The 21,458-nt window shown below is 35.1% G+C and overlaps 1 protein-coding gene across 2 annotated transcripts in view; it reads right to left on the bottom strand.

Annotated features, from left to right (window-relative positions):
* Positions 1 to 21,458, bottom strand: part of Dhx9 (DExH-box helicase 9) — a 41,735-nt gene that overhangs the window by 12,868 nt on the left and 7,409 nt on the right. Inside the window, exons 4-16 of one of the 2 annotated variants that reach the window (XM_027934938.2) lie at positions 19,890 to 20,007; positions 18,110 to 18,219; positions 17,229 to 17,377; positions 14,871 to 14,917; positions 12,364 to 12,500; positions 11,846 to 11,935; positions 11,560 to 11,721; positions 11,387 to 11,464; positions 10,625 to 10,816; positions 7,639 to 7,780; positions 7,013 to 7,095; positions 3,345 to 3,501; positions 1,295 to 1,395 (exon numbers count right to left, since the gene is read on the bottom strand). In XM_027934938.2, the coding sequence (XP_027790739.2) occupies positions 1,295 to 1,395; positions 3,345 to 3,501; positions 7,013 to 7,095; positions 7,639 to 7,780; positions 10,625 to 10,816; positions 11,387 to 11,464; positions 11,560 to 11,721; positions 11,846 to 11,935; positions 12,364 to 12,500; positions 14,871 to 14,917; positions 17,229 to 17,377; positions 18,110 to 18,219; positions 19,890 to 20,007 (1,566 nt within the window). Of the gene's footprint in view, positions 1 to 1,294; positions 1,396 to 3,344; positions 3,502 to 7,012; positions 7,096 to 7,638; positions 7,781 to 10,624; positions 10,817 to 11,386; positions 11,465 to 11,559; positions 11,722 to 11,845; positions 11,936 to 12,363; positions 12,501 to 14,870; positions 14,918 to 15,710; positions 15,808 to 17,228; positions 17,378 to 18,109; positions 18,220 to 19,889; positions 20,008 to 21,458 lie in introns of those variants that run through there. The other variant, XM_071600239.1, reaches the window with a different exon arrangement.

A 21,458-nucleotide genomic window follows, 5' to 3' on the forward strand; every position in this document is an offset into this window, starting at 1 on the left:
GGCAAAAAAAAATCATTGATAAACAAAGACCTCAAAAATGAGAAAAAAGTTATTATAATTGGTCTTTTTCTCCTGCTATTTTCTAATTTGTTGCCTTCTGTTTTAGGAACTAACAGGAACCATTTCCTTAGAAATATGCCGTTATTTGTTAAAAATTATCTTCCTTCCAATTTCACCCCTCATCTCTAACATCCAATTTTGGTATTTGAATATGTGAGGGGGAAAGTCCTTTGCAAAAAATTATCTTTTGCTGTCAAGTTAAAAAACATGACATGTTTTACCTAAAAAGAAGATACAGGGCCGGGATTATGGCTCAGCAGTAGAACACTTGCCTAGCACATTGTGAGACCCTGGGTTCAAGACTCAGCACCACATAAAAACAAATAAGTAAAATAAAGATATTCTGTCCAACTACAACTAAAAAATAAATATTAATAAAGAAAATAAAAAAAAATATGCAGACTCTGTCCTTAGAAGTCCTACAGGTTCTTTTTGATGTGATAGGGAGGAGGAGCCTGTGAAACTTCAACCAGGCCATAAGGACTGAAATTACCTGTAAAAATTTCTTTTTTCTCCAGTTACTAGTAAAGGAGTTGAAAACTATGAAGCTACCATCTTTGTCCTTATGTATGCCCTTACCTTCTCAGAAGCTCCTCTCATCCCAGATCTTTTATCAGATTCTTTTAGGGATGGAACTTTTGAAAATAAAGACTTTTCCTCCTTTATCTTCAAAGTCAGCTTTGAATAAAACCTATTTTCCTGCCAATTTGATTCTCAATATTTCTGACACAGCAAGCATTGTGATGTTAAATTCTATTTAATTTGCATATAAAAATATGAATTTTTAATCTTTTGTTTGTCCACTTCTGAAACACAAAGAAAATGTCTCCTTTCCTGTTCCTTCCCAGGAAATTATTATTACACCCACTATAGCACTCCCTTCACCTGGTAAAATCATTGCCTCGTTAATCTGTGACCACAGCTGCCAGGAATCAGGATTAGTAGATCTGTGGTGGGGCACAAATTCTGTCTTTCTACCAGTTTCCCAGATGTTCTCCTGCACTTGGAGCAATAACACCTTAAAAAACAAGTTGTTTTTAACCATGTATGGTTTTTAAAAATTTTTTTTTTGGTTGACACGTATGCAAGAGATTATTTAACTGATGGCAGAAACGAGCTTATAACTCTACCTACAAATAATCTAGAGATAGATAATCTAACATATTTTTAATAAAATTAACCGCTTTTCTACATTGTTTACCCACACTGAAAATTCTGCATGAAATCCACTTACATCATCATCCTCACCACCATCATCCTCCTTGTCCTTTTTTTTCTTGTCCTTTGGTGGAGGAACAAACTGGGTCATCTGAATACAATCTTCCAGAAAATATTCTACAAGGAATATTTTAGTGTTAAATCCAGTTAGTTATGTACATGTGATCTATCAACTTTGAGAATGTAATAGTGTTATATTCATTTGTTAATTCATAGCTGAAGGTTCCTTAATACCCTTCAATGTGACTCTTCACAATTTCCAACATGTTCTAATAATAATTATCTTCTATTTTAATAGAACTTAGTGGTCTCCTCTCTCAGATCCTCAAGAACATGTATTATGCAAGCTCTCAAAAAGCCAGAGGTTGTTTGTGTGCCAAGCATTCAACCAAACATTTACGGAATGCCCACTATACACATGCATTGTATACCTGTCCTGGTATGACAGAAATAACCTCAATACAGTAACACACCATAATCCATTAGTCCTCTACCAAATGAATATGTACATTAGGCTCTTTTTAGCTGTTCCAATATAAAGATTGGAATATCTATCAATTCCACCTAAGAGAGTCTGATGGGCCCAGAGTCATCTCCTTGTCTCCACCCCTAGGTGGAGCACAAAGTGTGCTACTCATCACAGTATCAAGAATACTTTATGTTTACTAAGTTTTTAAGTATACTATGTTTACCCCCAATTGTCATACCCCATATACATTTTACATTGGATTTTATCCATTACTATATTATTTATTTTTCTGCTCAAACAGTTCCATACGACTATATTTATTTTTCTGCTCAAACAGAACTATAATTCTGGCCAACTATAGTTCTTTCAGGTTTGCTACTGTGTCCCTTTATTCAATTATTATGGTCTTTTTATAAAAAAACTTCCTTATTTCATGATACAAGATGTTTCAGGTTCATATTATACATTTCTTACCTTGGCCCTAGGATTCATCATTTCTCTAGGGATACCTGGTTTCTTTAATTTGAGAATGGCATTTGAAAAAGATTAACCTGCTGTACATATTCTTTGTTACCAAGTTGTCATTGCTTCTATGCCCAGAGACAGGGCAGTATCTAAGTATACTAACTGCACATAAAGAAATACAATCACATTTATACCTATTCATTTCTACCTATATTTAGCTAAATGTGAATCACGCTGATGCCTCTAATTGTATTCCAATACCACATGGCTCATTCTAGCCCGCACCCTTACTCACCTGTAACTTTTTCAACCAAAGAGTAAAAAAACCTGGCACCACCACTTCTATTCATTTGCTTGGTTTCCGTACACAAACACAGCAGTTTTAGAGTTCATAACCCAAACTTTTGTGAAATACAACTACCGTAATTTTTATTTCAGAGCTACACCTATTTTTCAATTTACAAAATTTGGTACCCATGCTACATCAATTCATACCTACATTATTAATCTATTTTCATGTCTTCAATTAGACTGTGCTATAAACTTATTTTAAGAAATCTAAATGACTGTCCTAGAAAATGGTGGTGATAAAAATCTCTAAAAGAAAACTCGTTATCAAAAATATTGTGTGTGGGCTGGGGGTGTGGCTCAAGAGGTAGTATGTTTGCCTGGCATGCGCGGGGCGCTGGCTTCGATCTTCAACACCACATAAAAATTTTAAAAAGAAAAAATAAAGATATTGTGTCCACCTAAAAAATAAATATTAAAAATCTGTGACATACTTCATTTGAAAATCTCTCTCTCCAACTCTTGAAGACATTCTCAATGTGACCTAGACTGCTTAAATGTTGAATAAGTGTTCACAGAAATAATTACCTACTATATTTCTGATTTATACTTACCATATAGCATTCCTCACCAAGACCTGGGTGAATATCTAAAATTTATGGTAGATCTTAACAATGTACGCATATAAACAGAATCAAGAACGCTTTGGTGCATCTAATATTCTAATTTTGCCTATATCCTAAATGACCTGTAAAAGTATTATTCTAATCTCTAGGATTTTAAAATTTTTGAACCTTCTGGGCAAAATATGCTCACCTTCCTACCTAGTTTCCATAAAATTTACCTTGAACTGGATAAGTCCTCCCATAAACTTCAATTATGGGGCAGTTGAAGAAATATTCACAGAACATGCTGGTATCAATAGTAGCAGACATAAGAACTATGCGAACTTCAGGATAAGCCAAAACCACATCACGCAGTACTACCAAGAGGAAGTCAGTCTATTAAAATACAAATAAAACAGGAAATCATTGAAGACATTTGGTCCATGAGATAACATACACCTAAAAGACTTCTTATGTTTTAAACACACAAGATATTAACGAAATTCAGTTTATCAGGAGGCTGGCAAAAATGCAAAAAGAAAATGTTACAGTGAGCTAGAGTACCAATTTTAAGAAACTTTAAAGCCTAAAAGATGTCGGGACTAGAAATGAGTGCCTCGTGCCCTAGTGTGGGCGGGCACACAACCATAATCCCAGCAATTCAGAATCCTAAGGCATTAGGATTTATTGGAGGTGTGAGACATTGTCTCAAAAAGGGGGTGGGGGGAGTGTTATTTTGCTTTCCATAATATTTTTCTTATTCCTCAACTAAAGAATTAACCTAAAAATTTAGTGAAATTTAAATTAGCAAGCATTCAACTTTGGGAACAAAGGAAAAGTCCTCATAAGGCTAAAGTCTCAGTTGCAAAGGTCACATTTCTTTATTTTAAACCACCACCAAACCGCAGAAACATAAATCAACCCACCAACATAATATTTTGACAACATTTTCATCTGGCTGCATAGTTGTAAATCTTCCTACCTTCTCCAACCATCAGCTATTCTGAATCTTAATCCTTTCTGCGTGTGTACTAAAAATATACACATACATACTTTTTTTGAGAAGATCTCACTATGTAATCCAGGCATGCTTCAATCTGATAATTCGCTTATCTTAGCCTCCCCAAAAGCAGAGATCACAGTTATGCACCACTACATCAAGTTTACCCTTGTTTGCATTTTACTTTAACTTCATGCATATTTTGTATCTTTTGGCATCTTTTTTTGCCTTACTACAGCACTGCTAAGAGTGACCAATACTTGCTGCTATAGTCACTCTGAGAAGTGAGTATATTAATGCAAGTGAATTTGTGTGTTACTAATATCCAAGTTTCTTGCAGTCTCGTGTCTGTTGTGTATATCCAAGTTTCTATGGGTAACTGTGCATAGAGAAATGCTGGGCTCTGTTATGTAAATATTGAATTTACAAAAGATAAAGCTAAATTATGTCCTTTGGTGGCATTTAAATATTTCCCACAAGCCATAAGAAAGAAATTCTGCTAATCCACATGATCTCCAACACTTGAAATGATCATCCAAATTTCATTACTCAAATGTAGTGCCTTATCATAGAACTGATCTGTACTATCCCATTTCCCAAAGAGACTAACAACTCAACTTGGCACATGTATTAGTAAAATATTTCTTCTTCTATCAAATGCCTGTTTATATCTTTTTTTTTGCAAGGGCTCTACCACTGAGCAACACAACCCCAGTCCATTTCTTTTCATTTTTAATTTAGTGTGTCTCAAAGATGCCCAGGCTGTCTTTAAACAGGCATATACCCCTGTGCTTAGCATTCTTTTTATATTTTACTAATTTTTCTAATAATTCATTTGAATTTTTTAAAAAAATGGAACTGTAAGAATTTAATGTCTATACCACCCGTGCAGAATCGTCTAGCTTTACAATATCTTTTGAATAAACAATAATCTTTATTTTAATATAGACTCATTACATTCTTCAAGGTTTGTGACTGTTGCTTTCTTCAATCATTCAAAGTCTAGAATTATGGTGCTTGGAATAGTAACCATTGTTCATATGACCAATCCCATAAAATGTGGCTAACCTGAATTGAGATATGTTCTAAATATAAAACATACACCAGATTTTTGAAGGATTCATGGGGGAAAATTAAAACATTAATCTATTCTAAAAACTTGCTTTATGTTTAAAATATTTGACAAACTGGATTAAATGTTAAAATTATTTTCACTATTTCCTTTATACTTTCCAAAATATATTAAAAGCAAACTAAAATTACTCATGAAGTTCATATTGTATTTCTATTGCGTAGTGGTATCTAAAAATGTTTGTTTTTGAACTAAGAATTTTCAAACTGTACTGTCATTTAAGTCAAGTCCTCAATCTCCCTGGAATTGATTTCTGTATCTTTTTATGAAGCAGGGTTCCAATTTTATTTACTTCCTCATGGATGATCCACTAGTTTTCAGTACCATTTATTGAATAATCCATTCTTTTCCCCACTGATCTGACAGCTTTAAACCAAAACTCAGAGAACAACACAATTTTCTTTCAACTCCGTAGTATGTCTATTAACTCATGTACCACACTGAAATATTGTGGATTCAGAAAAAATCCTGGTGTCACCAAGGAAAGAAACTCCATTTTGTTATTCTTTAAAAAGGGCCAGTTGTTTTCAGCAATAAATTGTCCTCTGAAGTACTTATAACCAGTTTATTAAGTTCTGTGGAGAATCCTGCTAGAATTTTGACTGGTTTTGAGAGAACTTGATAATTGATCTCAAGTCTTTCTACATATGTTCTGTTCTTTTTTAAACATTTTATAACAACTCTCAAAAGTTTTCCTATAGAGAGCATACATGTCTTTTTGCAGGGGTTTAATATCAAGTACTTCATTCAAATCATTACCATGGTAATATTGACATCTTTTAGATGTTTCCTGTTTGCTTAAAAATACAAAGAATGCAAATTTTATATCTATATACCTAGATTAACGTTTTATCCAATCACCTTGTTTTAAGTAATATCAGGATGGTGACAATTTGAATAAATAAACCACACACTGAAATCTTGCAGACTTTTCTTCATATAGTGTCAATCTTTTAATTCATAAAATGGTATACTGTCAACTTCATATGCATTTCATTAAGGTCCAGAAGAGGCAAGGGCAGAAAATCTGTAGTTTCTACTTAATTCTGGCATGGCTATCATTAATATCTAAAAAGACCAGATCTATATAAACATCCCAAATGATTAATTACTGTGAAATTAAAAATAATGGCCAGGCGCAGCGGCATATGCCTTTAATCCTAGCGGCTCATGAGGATGGGGCAGGAGACTGCTAGTTAACAGCCAGCCACAGCAATGGTGAGGTACTAACCAACTTAGTGAAAGACTGTCTCTATAAATAAAATACAAAACAGGGCTAGGGATGTGGCTCAGTGTTACCCTGAGTTCAACTCCTGGTACCAAAAAGAGGTTGAGCACATAGTGGAGTGATAAAGTGCTTGTCTTGCATGCACAAGGCCCTTGGGTTTAATCTCCAGTCCCCTCCCCCCACAAAAGCAACATATAAATTTCTAGTGAAAACTAATAATAAAATTCCATTACCTATTAAGTCATAAAATCATTAGCTTAGGTGTTAAATTATGCCAGTTTTTAGATATCACTTTATATATACTTATTTCAAAATACTTATAATATTCAAAATACTTTCAATAACTGCTAACAGCAACAAAAGAAAAAAGCTAGAACGGACTTGCTAAAAAGATCATCTTAGTTTTTAAAGTTCACAGGTGTACATAGTAGCTAAATGATATAAGCAGCGTGAAAAGAGAAAATAAAAGCAAGGCATTCTATTTTGACTTCTCTGCATTTAGAAAAATTAGCTTTAGCACCCTTTTGGTACCTCACAATTTACTTACATTGATGTCTCGTTCATGTATTTCATCTACAATTACATGACTGATTCCTCTAATGCCTGCTTCTAATTTTCTGAGAAGCACTCCTTGAAAAAAAAAAAAAAAAAAAAAGAGAGCAACAATCACAGATGTGGTTCTATATTAGAGAAAAGTAGTAAAGTACTGAATCAAATAAGCATATTTCATGACAACTATACTTTAATATTCTGCTTATTATATATTTAGCATAATAAAAAGGAGGTAGTATATGTTGAAATATATTTTTCATACTTATTTAATTTAATTTTCGGTTATAATAAGCAGCAGATATAATAAAGAAAAAATGCTGAGTTTTATTTTCGAAGAATTGTGAGACAGGCTCATTATTTCGAGTCTAATTTTTTGGTTATTCAAATTATTCTTGACAAACATGTCAATACAAATGCCAAACAAGAAATCAAAACACATTGGGGGTGGGGATATAGCTCAAGAGGTAGTGTGTTCGCCTGGCATGCGCAGGGCGCTGGGTTCGATCCTCAGCAACATATAAAAAAATAAAAATGCTGTGTCCACACGAAAACTAAAAATAAATATTAAAAAAATTCTCTCTAAAAAAGAAAGAAAGAAAGAAATCAAAACACATGACTCACCCACAGTACAAAACATTATACTGGCATGAGGACGGGGAAGTATAGACTCAAATCGAACACTATAGCCACAGCTTTTTCCGGGTTCTTCTCCTCTCTCATATGCAACTCGCTCTGCCACAGAAACTGCACTAATTCTCCTGGGCTGAGACAGACAGAAAAAAAAAATTAAAACCACAGAATTGATTACACTTATAAAAGTTTTTAAATTATCATAGTAAAACTGTCTATTTTAAAATATTATGAAAGAATATAGTCCATTTAATTCCATAGCAGAGTTATTTTATATACAATAATTTTGTAATTTGCTCTTTTTTGCACTAATGTAGATGGGACATATGAACGCTCTAACAATGAGCTAAGCATCTCACTAAAATTGTCCAGGCTGGCCTCAAACTTGCAATCCTCCTGCTTCAGTCTTCTGAGAAGCTGGAATTTACAGGTGTGTGCTACCTTGCTAGACACATAGTGTTTTAAGAACTTTGTTAACCATCTACAAAAAAATCCCATCAGACAAAAAGGTGGAATAATTCAGTGTATCTTCCACCTCTTGACTCAATATCGTCCTATGAACAGAATAAACACAAGCATTCAATGGATAAGTGAAACTGGTTTTCATGAATCAAATATAAAACAAAATTTGATCCACCACTGTACCATGTAGTTCATTGTTATACATTTGTCATAGACATACGCAGATAAAGTTTGATATTTGCATTTTACAAATAAAATCACTGAAAATGTCCAAATTGTTTGGGAAGGGACACAAATTAGTAAGCAAATAATAAGATGAAAGGCAATAAAAAATTCATTTTTGTTTGAACAACCCAGTTGTGATATACCATGCAGGCACTGAAAATAATCCTTGTCATTTGGGTAGCAAACAACCTTTGAAAAGATTTGAATTTAGCTCATTGGTTATATTCTGTTTTTCCCTATGACTGGACTAACTAAAAACAGGGTAGTAGTGGGGAGAACAGAGCAAAGGTAAGTGTTCCTCTTTAAAATGGTAACCTCTAGGGGCTGGTGCTATAGCTCAGTGACAGAGTGCTTGCCTAGCATGCTCGAGGCACTGGGTTCCATCCTCAGCACCACACAAAAATAAACAAATAAAACAAAATCATTATGTCCACCTACAACTACAATAATAAGAAGAATGAGAAGAATAAAAAGAAGAAATAATAAGACTTGGGAAGGATTAAGACCCTGCAATGTTTTACTGCATCAGGATCCTGGGCAGTTGAAACTTTCACCATGAGGCAAAAGATTCGCAGCCAGTCTAGATTTGATTAACGAAATCAAAGAACATTTTGAGACAAAAAGGTTGTTGGGATTCTTTCTCTAAAAACAAACCTACAAGTGAGTATTCATTATTAGAAATGTTTAGGACAAAGAATATTTTAGATTTTGGAGTGTATACATACATAATCAGAAAATTAAGAAATGGAATTTGATACTTTCATGTATATTTCATAGACCTTAAACATAATGACTGAGGATGATTTTATGCAATAAAATGCAATAACTGCATTTTGAATGTGGTCTGTTAGAAAATGGAACTGATTTTTCTAGTATGAGTAGTCATAATGATGCTACAAGTGTTTCATATTTTGGAGCATATAAAATTTCCTAGAGAAAACGTGCAATTTTTATTATTTTTTAATTATTTTATTTCAAGATTTATTTGTAAGCTTCCACTGGTTAAGAATCCCTAACAAGTCTGAACCTGACTGAGGAGCAGTATCTGGCGATTTGCATGCCCTCCATCCAAGTCTCAGAAGTACAAGGTTAGAGCTGATCTTAGGCACTGGGATAACTTGCCAGCACTGATTATTGAAAGTACAGTATTATAATACAACCATTAAAAGGAAGACTCCTGAAGATAGGCATTTTGTTTTGAGTTCTAGTTTATTCTGTGTTAACCGTGGGTCTATTAAATTATTCTGGGTCTTTATTTAGTAAGAAATATTAAATAAAAGCTACCTATACCTTAAGGACATTTTGAACTCCAAATGAAGTTTTTAAAAACTCAACTATTTAGAATAGATTCTAGAATACAGGCAAGCTTTCAGTAAAAGTTCACCATTACCTGGTTTACTGTCTTGCCTGTTCTTGCTCAGAAGTTTTTACTCAATCATAAAATGATAAAATTGATAAGGCTATTATTTGCTATGAGCCAATTTTCTCCTTAGAATGAACTCTTCACTCCTGTTTGATCCCAGGACTAAAACCTCCCTTTAGCATGGGATCCATTTTAACTTACTACATAAAATACTGGAGATTGGAAAAACATCTAAGGTCTTTTTTTGGTTTTGTGTTTGTTTAAATTTTTTTTTTACTTTTATTTATTTATTTATCTTTTTATGTATTTTTGTGTGGTGCTGAGGATTGAACCCAGGACCTTGCACATGCGAGGCGAGCGCTCTACTGCTGAGCCATAACCCCAACTCCATTGTTTAATTTTAAAGGGCACAAGCTGGACACTTGCCTGTAATCCAGTGGCTGAGGCAGGGAAGATCACAAATTCAAGGTTGGTCTTAGCAATTTAGTGAGACCTTGTCTCAAAAAAGCACTTGGGTGCAAGCTCAGAGAGAACCCTGGATTCAAGCATTAGTACCCCAATAATTTAATAAAAAACTAAAACTGGAAAACAAACAAAATACAACTGCCAGGTGTAATGGCCCACACCTATAATCCCATTGGCTGGGGAGGCTGAGGCAGGAGTCCTTAGCAACTTAACCCCATCTCAAAATAAATAATAACTTAAAAAAAAAAAAAGCTAGGGATATGGCTCAGTGGTTAAGAGCTACCGGTTCCAATCCCTAGTACTGAATGAATAGCTAGCCTATTATACTAGAGCTTTCAGAGTCTTATGAGACTACAAAGGGGGAGATATCAAATAATCAAATAGCAATAACCTGATTTCCAGGTACTTTCATTTCTTACTTTATCAACACACCTCATTGGGTTAAAAATTTGAGTTACTTACTTGAGTTACTACGATATTACACTCTGCTGCTCGGTCGTTCTGGATAAAGTCATCCAGAATGAACTGTGGAACCTGTGTGGTTTTACCACATCCAGTAGCCCCTCGGATAATGACAACTGAATTTTGACTAATTGCTTCCAGGATTTCACTTTCAAATTTCTTCACAGGTAGTAACTCTCTCTCCTGCAAAACCTATTTTATAAAAGTTACATGTCAGGCAAATTCTACTTTTTATTAGGAGTAAATATGTTAATTCTTTAATAAAGTGACATCTCTTATATAACACTCACTTCCAGTGGCTTAATACTTAAAAATATTTTTTCCATAAACTAATATTTTATAGAATTGTCTCTTTTCTAAATTTCCAAACAATATTGTAATATTTTCTACACATTGCTTTTCCTAGTTCTTCATGACCATTCAGCAAGCATTTCCCCTTACCATTTGTTACACAATGTTAATATCTGTTAGGTAACATCTGGTATTTAAATGACAACACAATGTTGTTTTCTTTTTAAAAATACAACCAACCAATTAAATTTATTTTTGTTTTACATTAAATTATATGGGGGTGTGTGTGAGATCTGTTCCTAGTCTTCTTACTCATAGCAATTACCCACAGAGGCAGCTAAGATTAGTAGTTTGGTGCATATCTCTAATCTACTTTTCTAGAAAGGACAAAATACAGTATTCATTGTCCTTTTACCCATACCTAGAATGTTATGAACCTTTAGGCACCATGTTTAAATACTTCAAACTTACTGCTTGCAAGTCATGATCCTGTTCCAGCTGGTACATCAATTCATTCTTGAGGTCCAAACTTATTTGTTCTGGAGTAGCCTGTAAAATTGGAAGGCAATATTTAATTTATTGTCTAACATAGACAATCTAATGAAATATATTAAAGACCTCGCAAAAAACAATGCTGTACTTACATAAGCCAGGGGACCCTCATCAATGTTGCTACTAGTCCAAGGATTCCAGTTGGATTGTGGAGGTGACCAAGGAACCACACCCACTTGGTTTTGACGCTGAGATGGTTCAAAATGAGCCAATTTTCCAATGTTGAGCATAACTGGCATAGAAGGATCAATAGGCTATTAAAAAAATAAAATCCCCCGAAAAAAAGAAAAAAAGAGAAAAGTTGCATGAGTCCACAAGTTCACTCGTCTATTGACAGTTGTTCTATATAATGTAAACTAAAAAGCTAAATATGCTTACTGGGGGCACAATTTCAAGATTTAGCTCTTGAATCACATTTTGAAGTTGATGCTCTAAATCTTGAGAGATGTTAACTCTGTAAGGCTCCACCTACAGAAAAAAAGATGTTGATAAAAATCATGTAACGTATACAGGAATACAACACAAACTTACAACAGTGGAAATAAGAGTACGCAACTGACATAAGTAAAGAGAATTGGTTCAGCCTAGTGTCATGGCAGGAGGCTGATCTCAGGTTGAAAGCCAGATTGCAGAGGCTGGAAACTGAGCTATGTGCTTAGGCACCCATTGGTTCAAGCTCTGATTACCAGACCCCAACCTGCTTCAATGATTATTTTTTCCCTGTTCACTAGAAACACAGGCCATATACAGATGATTAGCATGGTCATTCAATTTACTGTGTAGTAAGATTTCACAAAATAGGAAACTAAGCTTCTTTTTAGCCAAAAGATTAAATGTAATCCAAGTTTAATCTTACTACATCTCACTGGGCTAGGCTATTAAGTCTAAAGACTTACTGTCTCTCCTTCTTTCTTCTTTGTAAGTCCAGAGTAAGCTTCAATCACTCCAAGATGATAGAGCTGTCTGACAAGTGATAGGGCACAGGACTGTGCTGCCAATTTCTTATTTGATCCATGTTCACGTGCAAAAATCCCTGTAATATAAGGTCAGGATTACCAAAGCAGAAGTATAAAGTGGAAGAAATATCATAAGCAACTCAGCACTTAAAACCAAAGAAGCCCTAAATAAAGATTAGGCACAATAGGCTTTAACTGTTTTATTTCCTAACCAAATGCAATTCCACAATAACTTGTGGACTAAGTAAACAACCATTTTGGTTCTAGGCTTATTAAGACACATAAGTCAATGCTATGAAAACAAACAACCTATTTTAACAAAGCTGTCATTATTACCACCATGAGGCAATAAAAGGGAATGACACCACATTTAACTTTTGAAAATAAAATTGAACAATCATTTTGCATGGTGGCGCTAGCCTGTAATCCCAGGGAATCTGGTGGTTGAGGCAGGAAGATAGAAAGTTTGAGGACTTCCAGAAGTCAGTGAGACCCTCTTTAAAAAAAAAAAAAAAAAAGTCTGGGGGACAAACACACACACACACACACACACACACACACACACAGAACAGAGGATGAACCTCTGTGGTAGAGTGCCCTGGGTCGAGTCACCAGCACTGCCACCCACTCCCCACCTACAATTTAATGAATCACAACATAAAAACAATCAAAGATTTAGATTTCAGGTCTAAGGACTGATGGTTGCAGGGGGGCGTGTATAGTCACAGACCTCCAAAGACTGAGACAGGAGGATTCCAGGCTGGGCAACATACAGAGACCCTGTCTCATAAAAAGGAGTAAAATATATATTTTAGGCTTTGCAGCCTTGTACCCTTTGTTAGTCTATCTTTAACATGTGAAAGCAGCCACTGACAATATTTAATTTAGGGTTTGATAAACAACAGGCCAGGGAAACTGTTTTTTTTATGTTTTAAACAGTTGTAAAAATAACAATGTATCCAGTCTTTTACCAAAAATGTTTGGTGTGCCCAAACATCAAATGAATGGCTGCTGAGGTGTTCCAATAGGCAGTGCATTGGATTTGACTGGAGGGACACAGCTACTGAAACTATCTGTCATATTGTTAAAGAAAATACCAATGGACAATAGAAGTTTCTCCCCTATCATTCAGTTTTCAGACTGATGACTACAAAACAAAAAAAGGGAAGCAATGATTGCCTTCTATTTACCTGAGTTACAAACTAATCATAGTCAATGTGTGACAAAATTTAGAATGCTTTTATCCTCTTTTCCTTAACAAAACCCCATTTACATAAAAATAAATTATTTTCCATGTCTAGGATAAGAAATTCAACATCTGATGAACTACTTAAATGTTGACACTATCAGCAAAGATTTTCCTCTCCTAAATTTAAATCAATAGAGTAAGTTAGAATTTTTAAGCTGGAAGGAACCTTAGGCCATTTCTCTCAATTTGCAGATAGGTAAATTGAACCCCACTTATGTCAGGTGTAATTTATTCAAGGTCACCCAATACCTACTACTAGAAAAAAAAGCATATGGGCGTTGCATTTTAGCCTTTTAAAACTTCCTAAATGAATAATCCCAATCTTTGTGGGTAACTCACATTTTCTTTTTTCTTGGTATTTGGGAATGAACTCCCTAGAGCTTTGCCACTGAGATAATCCCCAGCCATTTTCATATTGAGAAAGAATCTCAAAATAAGTTGCTGGGTCATATTTACCTTGACTTTATGACTTTCTGAGTCTATTCATATAATATTAATATTCTTTGAAATATACATACTTTAAATGCCTATGATAAAAAACTACAAACAGTATTAAGATTTAAAGGCAACCATCTTGTAAAAAGAAATTCATATCTATAAATGAAATCTATCTCCATCGGTGAAGTTAAGAGCAAATACAAACAGCATTTTAAAAAATTGGGGGCGGGGCCCGCTACCAGGGATTGAACCCAGAGGTGCTTTAACAACTGAGCCATGTTTCCCAGCTCTTTTTATTTTGACAAGGTCTTGCTAAGTCAAGTGGGACTAAATTGTTGAAGCCAGTATTACAGAAATTGCTTGGATCAGTTGTTTACAACAATATCCAGAATAAAAAGCCTACTCTTCCCCACCCCATATCCTTTTGGTGTGTAGGAAATGCCTTTCCACTGGAAGAAGAGACTTGGATCTAATAACTGGTCCAGCCATCATCATGGGTGGCTGGAGGACTTCATAACACGACAACTCTCATACTGTGAGAGCCTCATTCCTCCTTTCCTCATCCACCACATCCTTTCCTTTAATCTCTTTTAGCTTTAATCTAGCCCTCATTTGAGTGTAGTACTTTATATACTGCTATTGTGATTCTGCATATTACTAAATTTGTTAAAATTCTTTTCCTGTACATGAGTCTATTGTGTTTATTTTATAGACTAAAATACAAATACTTAAAAAGCACCAAGGAAGCAGTAACACTTACTTCTGCCCAGCTGCTTGATATAAATGGTCATTTCTGCAATAAAGCTCCTGTAACAACACATACAAACACGGTTAGGATTTTCACTGTCAGAAATAACTAAATCCAGATCTCCCAAGTCAGGCAGGCTTTCCAACTGCTTTAGGCAAAACTTAGCAAAGGAACATTCTAAACATTTATTTCTGTCCAATCCTAGAACAAAGTATGTAAACTTCAAATAATATACAACACTGCATAAGATATTTATAATCAAAGTTGATGAGCCAATGGTTCATGAAAAGAAAATGTTAGGGTTTCAGATTCTATATTTACTTACTTATTCCAAAGGCTGGAGTCTAAATAGCTAGAACACATTCAATGTTAGAGCCCCCAAAACTCTTCAAATTACAGTTATGGTTAACTTAAAATCCCTGCGCATGGGATACTTTGTTTGGAGGGTGGAGGGTGGGGTGGTGCTGGAACCAAAGGTACGCCACCCATTAAAGACTACTGAGATAAGCTAACACATGCAAACTCACACATGCACATACACTAAGGCAGAGTTCCATTATCTCCCTACAGTTGGAAGCAGCCTTAGTAACAAAAAATGTGACCTATTTACACGGCATTTACTTAAATCAGGTCCTAGAAAATAAAACTTTTTAATGTTACAGCTAAAACGTGAGGGGAGTCTACAGAAATTACATATTCACACAAGGGAAAAACTGCCAACTGAAAACTAAGCACTCTAGTCCTTTCACTGATCAGGCACATTCTAATCTTGTCTGTGTGCTGTGAATAAAAGGTTAGGTAAGGCTTAAGAAAAAACTGTTAGACTCCTTCCTATATCTCTTGTGAACTGACCTTCAGGCACAGCGGCTTCAGGGATCAAAGGCCACTGGCTTTCAGGGGAACAACATCCACCCTTTCATTAATGACACCGATGACAGTATGTTTCTCAGCCAGGCTTAAAGTCAGCACTCAATCTCATTCTCCTCCACCTAGGGGGAACAGCGACACCAGAAATCAGTTTACAATAGTATCCCATGTGATTGCTTAGTTCAGCCTAAGCAGCAGCACATGTGTGTATGAACACAGACCTCTGGTGTTGCTGTCTGTTATGCCTTTTAATAAAGGACATACAAAGAGCAATGCTGTCCCAGCTCCCCCAACTGTCTCTGCCTCCTACGTTGTCATGTCCTGAATTCTTTGCTTCTATGTATCAATATTCAATAAGATTCTAATATTAAAAAATGTTTGCAAACAATGAGCTTCAGGTACACTTAGGTATCTTATTCTTAAAATCACCAAGTGCTACTATGCCCAATTAGTTCAGAACAATTTATTAAAGAAAACCAATCATCAACAAGTGTTATCTTTCAATTATATCCATAAGGTTTCAGAATATGACAGCAGAAATAAAGTATAAATTTGAGAATTCAGGACTGAATAAAACAGTGGGAAGCAGGAGGAGCCATGCTCTTATCATTTGGATTGAGTCAAAATTTCAATTTAGTAATAATTATTTTAGGGTTGCTAAATGCATCCAAGATTTTCAAGAAAATGTTTGTAATTTATTTTGACAATTTATTTCATATAATTAAGGACAGCAAATCGAATCATATGGAAAGTTTCCATTAAAACTTTCACTCTCTTCCAATAAAAATAGTCCCCCCAGAAAAGTCTAATCCATATGAGCCTTCCTGGGAGTAATAATTACTACACCCTGGAATGCTCTTAGGAAGAACAGCAAGCAGGCTGAGAAACATACTGTCACATTAACAACTTTCCTTTATGTTCAGATTTATACATTAAACAACAAAGAAGTATGCTAAACCACATATAGAGACTGAGGTCATCCTTAACTTTACAGCCCTTAAATGCCAACAACAGAACTCTCAAAGAAAGCCGGCGACGTTCAACCTGAAATGAAATGTGGATCTAGATGCAATACAATCAACCTGAGTATGAAACGTACATGTAATGTGACCCATTAAACACATAGTACTTAGAACTTCCTCTAAGAATACCACAATGAACAAAATTGTCACCTCTAGCTGGTTTTTAACTCAATTAACAAGCCACTACTAGAGGCTGTTAACTTTGGCCACTCAGATTTTAAATGTGAACCTTAAGTCTAGCATCACAAACAATGCCAATGAACTACTTAGTACTAGTGGCTGTAACTTTGGCCTCAGACTTAAATGAGAACCTTAAAAAGTCCAGCATCACCGAGATTTTGCATATCTTCTTACAACCACAACCACAGTAAACTGCTGATCCACACAATAAACCAGTTAACACAAAAATGGAACACATTCAACAACAAATATTCAAAACAACCTTAACGTGCTATAGAAAGAAAGAGCGAAACAAGCAAACCTGTTGTGATCCGGACCCACTTGGGTGTATTTATATTCTCCTTGGATCTTTTCTTTTTGGAAATACTGGTTCAGGCGAGCCTTAGCATTTTCCAAGGTCCAATTTCCATGAAGTCCAGCATTTAAATCTACTTCTTCTGACTCTAGAGTCTGTGGAACCAGTGATAATTAAATCTGGCTGCACCAATTTTAGTGAAGTTATTCATACTTAAGACACAAAAATGTTAACAGTATTTTTGTTTTAATTTTAAAAATCTGTTCTAATTAACGGTATCTTCTTTGCACTATCTTTTATACTATGAAAGTTTCTAACCTTAGTCCAAACAATCAGAATCCATTGTGATTTAAAAAAAATTGTTTTTTGGTGGGTTTTTTTTTTTTTTGGAAATGGGGTTGCATCCAGGCTTTGTGAATGCAAGGCAGACACTTTGCTACTGAGCCACATCCCAGCCCAGAATTAATTTTTAATGCACCCAAAGATCCTGTCTATCAACAAGCTATTGTATAGTATTGTATACTGTTTATGAACTGTTCCAAAACTGACAATTTTTGTGCTCACTACTTTAAATGTATTGAAAGAAATGTACTATTAATATATTTTTGCTTTGTGCTTATGAAGTGAGATTTCCTGAGATAATTACATTTCCTATAAAGTAGAAGAAATTTTTACATTATCACCAGGGATAAGTACTGTTTTTTTTTTTTTTCCCATAGGCAATCTGCCCAGATTTAACCAGTAGTTTAGGTTTATGGTAATTCATGTGAAGTCTTAAATAATCATTTAAAAGAGTCACTGAATTATTAACTTGTTAATGTCATAAACCCTGCTGTAAATCAAGTCCCAAATTACATTTCCAGAAGTGAAAATAGTGGGTGACTTACCGCTTGTACTTCTTGTTCCTCCTTTCTTGAGTAGTAATCTTTCAAGTTGGCTCCCCGGTCCCAGGTTGGTCCAGGAGCACCAAAGCCAGATGCTCCCCCAGAATTATTTTCTGTTAAAGAAAACAATTGTTCTCTTGATGAATCAAGGTTAAAAAAAGAAAGAAAAGAAAAAAAAAACCTAAATATTTTAGAGTCTTCCTAATGTAGATTTTGGCACTTTTTAATTTTATTAGAGAGAGAGAGAGAGAATATGAATTTCTTAATACTTATTTTTTTAGTTTTTGGTGGGCAGAACATCTGTATTTTATTTTTATGTGGTGCTGAGGATCAAACCCAGCAACTCGAGCATGCCAGGCACACGCGCTACCGCTTTGAGTCACATCGCCAGCCCCATTTTGGCACTTTATGTTTAAACATTTGGCGCTTTAAGTTCCAACAATTTGTTAAAAGGCCTGAAATCTTCACAACTTAATTGAAGTGTTATATTGAAACATAGATTTAAATTGCAAATTTCAAGGCTGATGAAGCTATTTTTTTTTAAATCATGAGCAACAGTTTGTGACAAACAATCCAGCATGTAAAGATTTTAGACTTCTTACAAATATGTAATAGATTCAATGTTTCTTTACTAAAGAACCTGACAAGTCAACTATAGGACTGACTGCTCGTGGAAATAAAGAGATGAAGAGGTGTAAGAAAGTGATGACTTTTTTTTGGTACTGGGGATTCTACCCAGGGATGTGTAATTTTTAAGTCACCAGTGTCCCTCCTTCACCTTTTAAAATTTTGACCCAGGGTGTCTCACTAAGTTACTCAGGACCTCACTAATTTGTTAAAGCTGCCCTTGAACTTGCAATTCTCTTGCCCCACCCACACCCAGCTAGAAAGTGATGACTCTTATGAGAAAGCATAACAACAGTGCTGATTACTAAAGCTGACTACTTTAGTAATTTTTTATTTACTCCTAAAAGCAATTTTATTAAGTAGATGCTATTTCCTAAATTTTCAATCTGAAAAGAGGGCTGAGGATGCAGACCAATGATAGAGTGCTTGCCTACCATCCCCAGCATTGGGGGAAAAAAAACAAAAACAAAAAGAAAGAAGGGGTTGGGGTTGTGACTCAGTGGTACAGTGCTCGCCTAGCTCTTGCAAGGTCCTGGGTTCGATCCTCAGCACCACATAAAAATAAAGGTATTGTGTCCAACTACAACTAAAAAAATAAATATTAAAAAAAAAAAAAAGAAAAAAAAATGGATCTGAGCCTTAGCAATCTGACCAAAATCCTACTTATTCTTCCTTACAGTAGACATTCCAATAAAAGTATATGCAGAATCTGACAATGTTTGCTTACTTAATGGGTAGTAGATTTAAGGGCTGATTCGTACGTAACATTTGGTCTACAATATAGCTGGTAGAATGAAAAACAAGAAAAAGCAAGCTAAGGGTTTAGTTCAATATTGAGAGAATTTGCCTAACATAGGAAACCAGGTACGATTTACAGCACCTCCCACTTGAAAAAATTCTAAGACCCTTTAAATAAATGTTCTAGCCTGTACAAAATTTTTCAGAGGCAAAAATTAATAAAACACTTATGCTGCAGAACATTTTTAAGAAAAATAAAATGATCTGATAGTAACTGACAAACTTAAGATAATCATGGGTCATGTCTCTTAACATCTCGAGTTTACTCTAGTTTTTTCCTCTCCAAATGAGAAAGCTAAGATGATAACCAAGAAAGACTGAGTATCTTCAGTCATGCACACATATTCAAGTCCCTTACCTGCCTTGAGAGCCAAATGTGGAGGAAGAGGTCCTCCCATGGTTGTTGGTAATTCTCCTCCAGTACTTGCTGTGGTGTCAGATGTCTCAGCAGGAACAGTGGGTGGAGGAGGAGCAATCTGTGAGAGGAAAAGTCAAAGCAGAGTCAGTGTTTTTATGTTCAAGAACTAGAAAATTCTTTTAATGTATTAAGGAGGTGCATGTGTCTTACCTTCTTCCCCACAATATTTTCCCCATCATTTAAAAAATTTTTTAGTTGTAGATGGACACAATACCTTTATTTTATTTATTTTTATTTTTATGTGGTGCTGAAGATCGAACCAACCCAGTGCTTCCCATGTGCTAGGCAAGCACTCTGCCACTGAGCCACAATCTCAGTCCCATCTTTTTTTTTTTTTAAAGTCATCACAAAACCATTCAGTTCTCATTTCAGGCAGTAAAAATCACGCATAACTTTTCACCTGAGAGTGAGAGTATGTGTGTGTACACACATTTAAAAATATATACAAAGTATATAAATATAATTTTTCCACAAACAATAATATCAGCTTGTACTGTCACTTACTTTTCTCAGTATCTTTTTTTTCGGTACCAGAGATTGAGCTCAGGGTACTGAGCCACATCCCCAGCTGTATTTTATATTTTATTTAGAGACAGGGTCTCACTGAGTTGCTTAGTGCCTCGCCATTGCTGAGGCTGACTTTGAATTCAGGATCCTCCTGCCTAGGCCTTGCGAGCGGCTTGGATTATAGGCATGCACCATTGTACCTGGCTCATTTAGTACATTTAATGAACAAACATTCAGTTAAGTATCTTTTATAGGTGCTCCCATGAACTAGATATCATTCTAGAGGGAAGATATGACAACAAAAAAAGGCAGATGTTTTATCTCCATGAAACTACATTCTAATGGGAAGAACTAGATAGAAGACATAGGCAATGTAAACGATCACTATTTTGAGTAAATTTGGGAAAGCCATGCTTGTGAAGTTAGATCTGAGAAAAAATACAATGGAAGGAGCCAACTAAGGGCATATTTGAGCTGCCAAACATACCAAAGAGAATATCATTATGTATTTAATGAATTTCCTACTTCTTTAAATACTGATTTATGTAAATTTTAACCTTACTGATATGTTATATGGACATACATAGCCCAAGCAACAGCATATTGATGGACATTTGGATTGTTGCCAACTTTAAACTAACAACAAAAAATATTGCCATGAACCATTTGGACTTTGATCTATCTTCTTCAGGATAAAAAATTATGAAAGTGAATTTCTTGGGTTTAAAAGTGGTGGCACACACTTGTAACCCATCTACTTAACTAAGGAAGATGCCGCAGGAGGATTCCAAATTAGAGGTTATATGGGCAACTAGGGAGATCTTGGCTCAAAAATAACAGGTGGGATTTAGAGCAGTGGTACAGTGCCCCTGGGTTCAATAAATAGCTTAGGAAAGGAGAGAGGGGGCTTAAGAGATACCAATAGAAATCATTTGAAGCACAAGTTAAAACTGTAAAAGGAAGGGAAAAATGTTTATAGAACTAGAAAATCAGGATACTAAT

Source organism: Marmota flaviventris, chromosome 12 (genome assembly GCF_047511675.1).
Source record: "Marmota flaviventris isolate mMarFla1 chromosome 12, mMarFla1.hap1, whole genome shotgun sequence".
Taxonomy (NCBI): domain Eukaryota; kingdom Metazoa; phylum Chordata; class Mammalia; order Rodentia; family Sciuridae; genus Marmota; species Marmota flaviventris.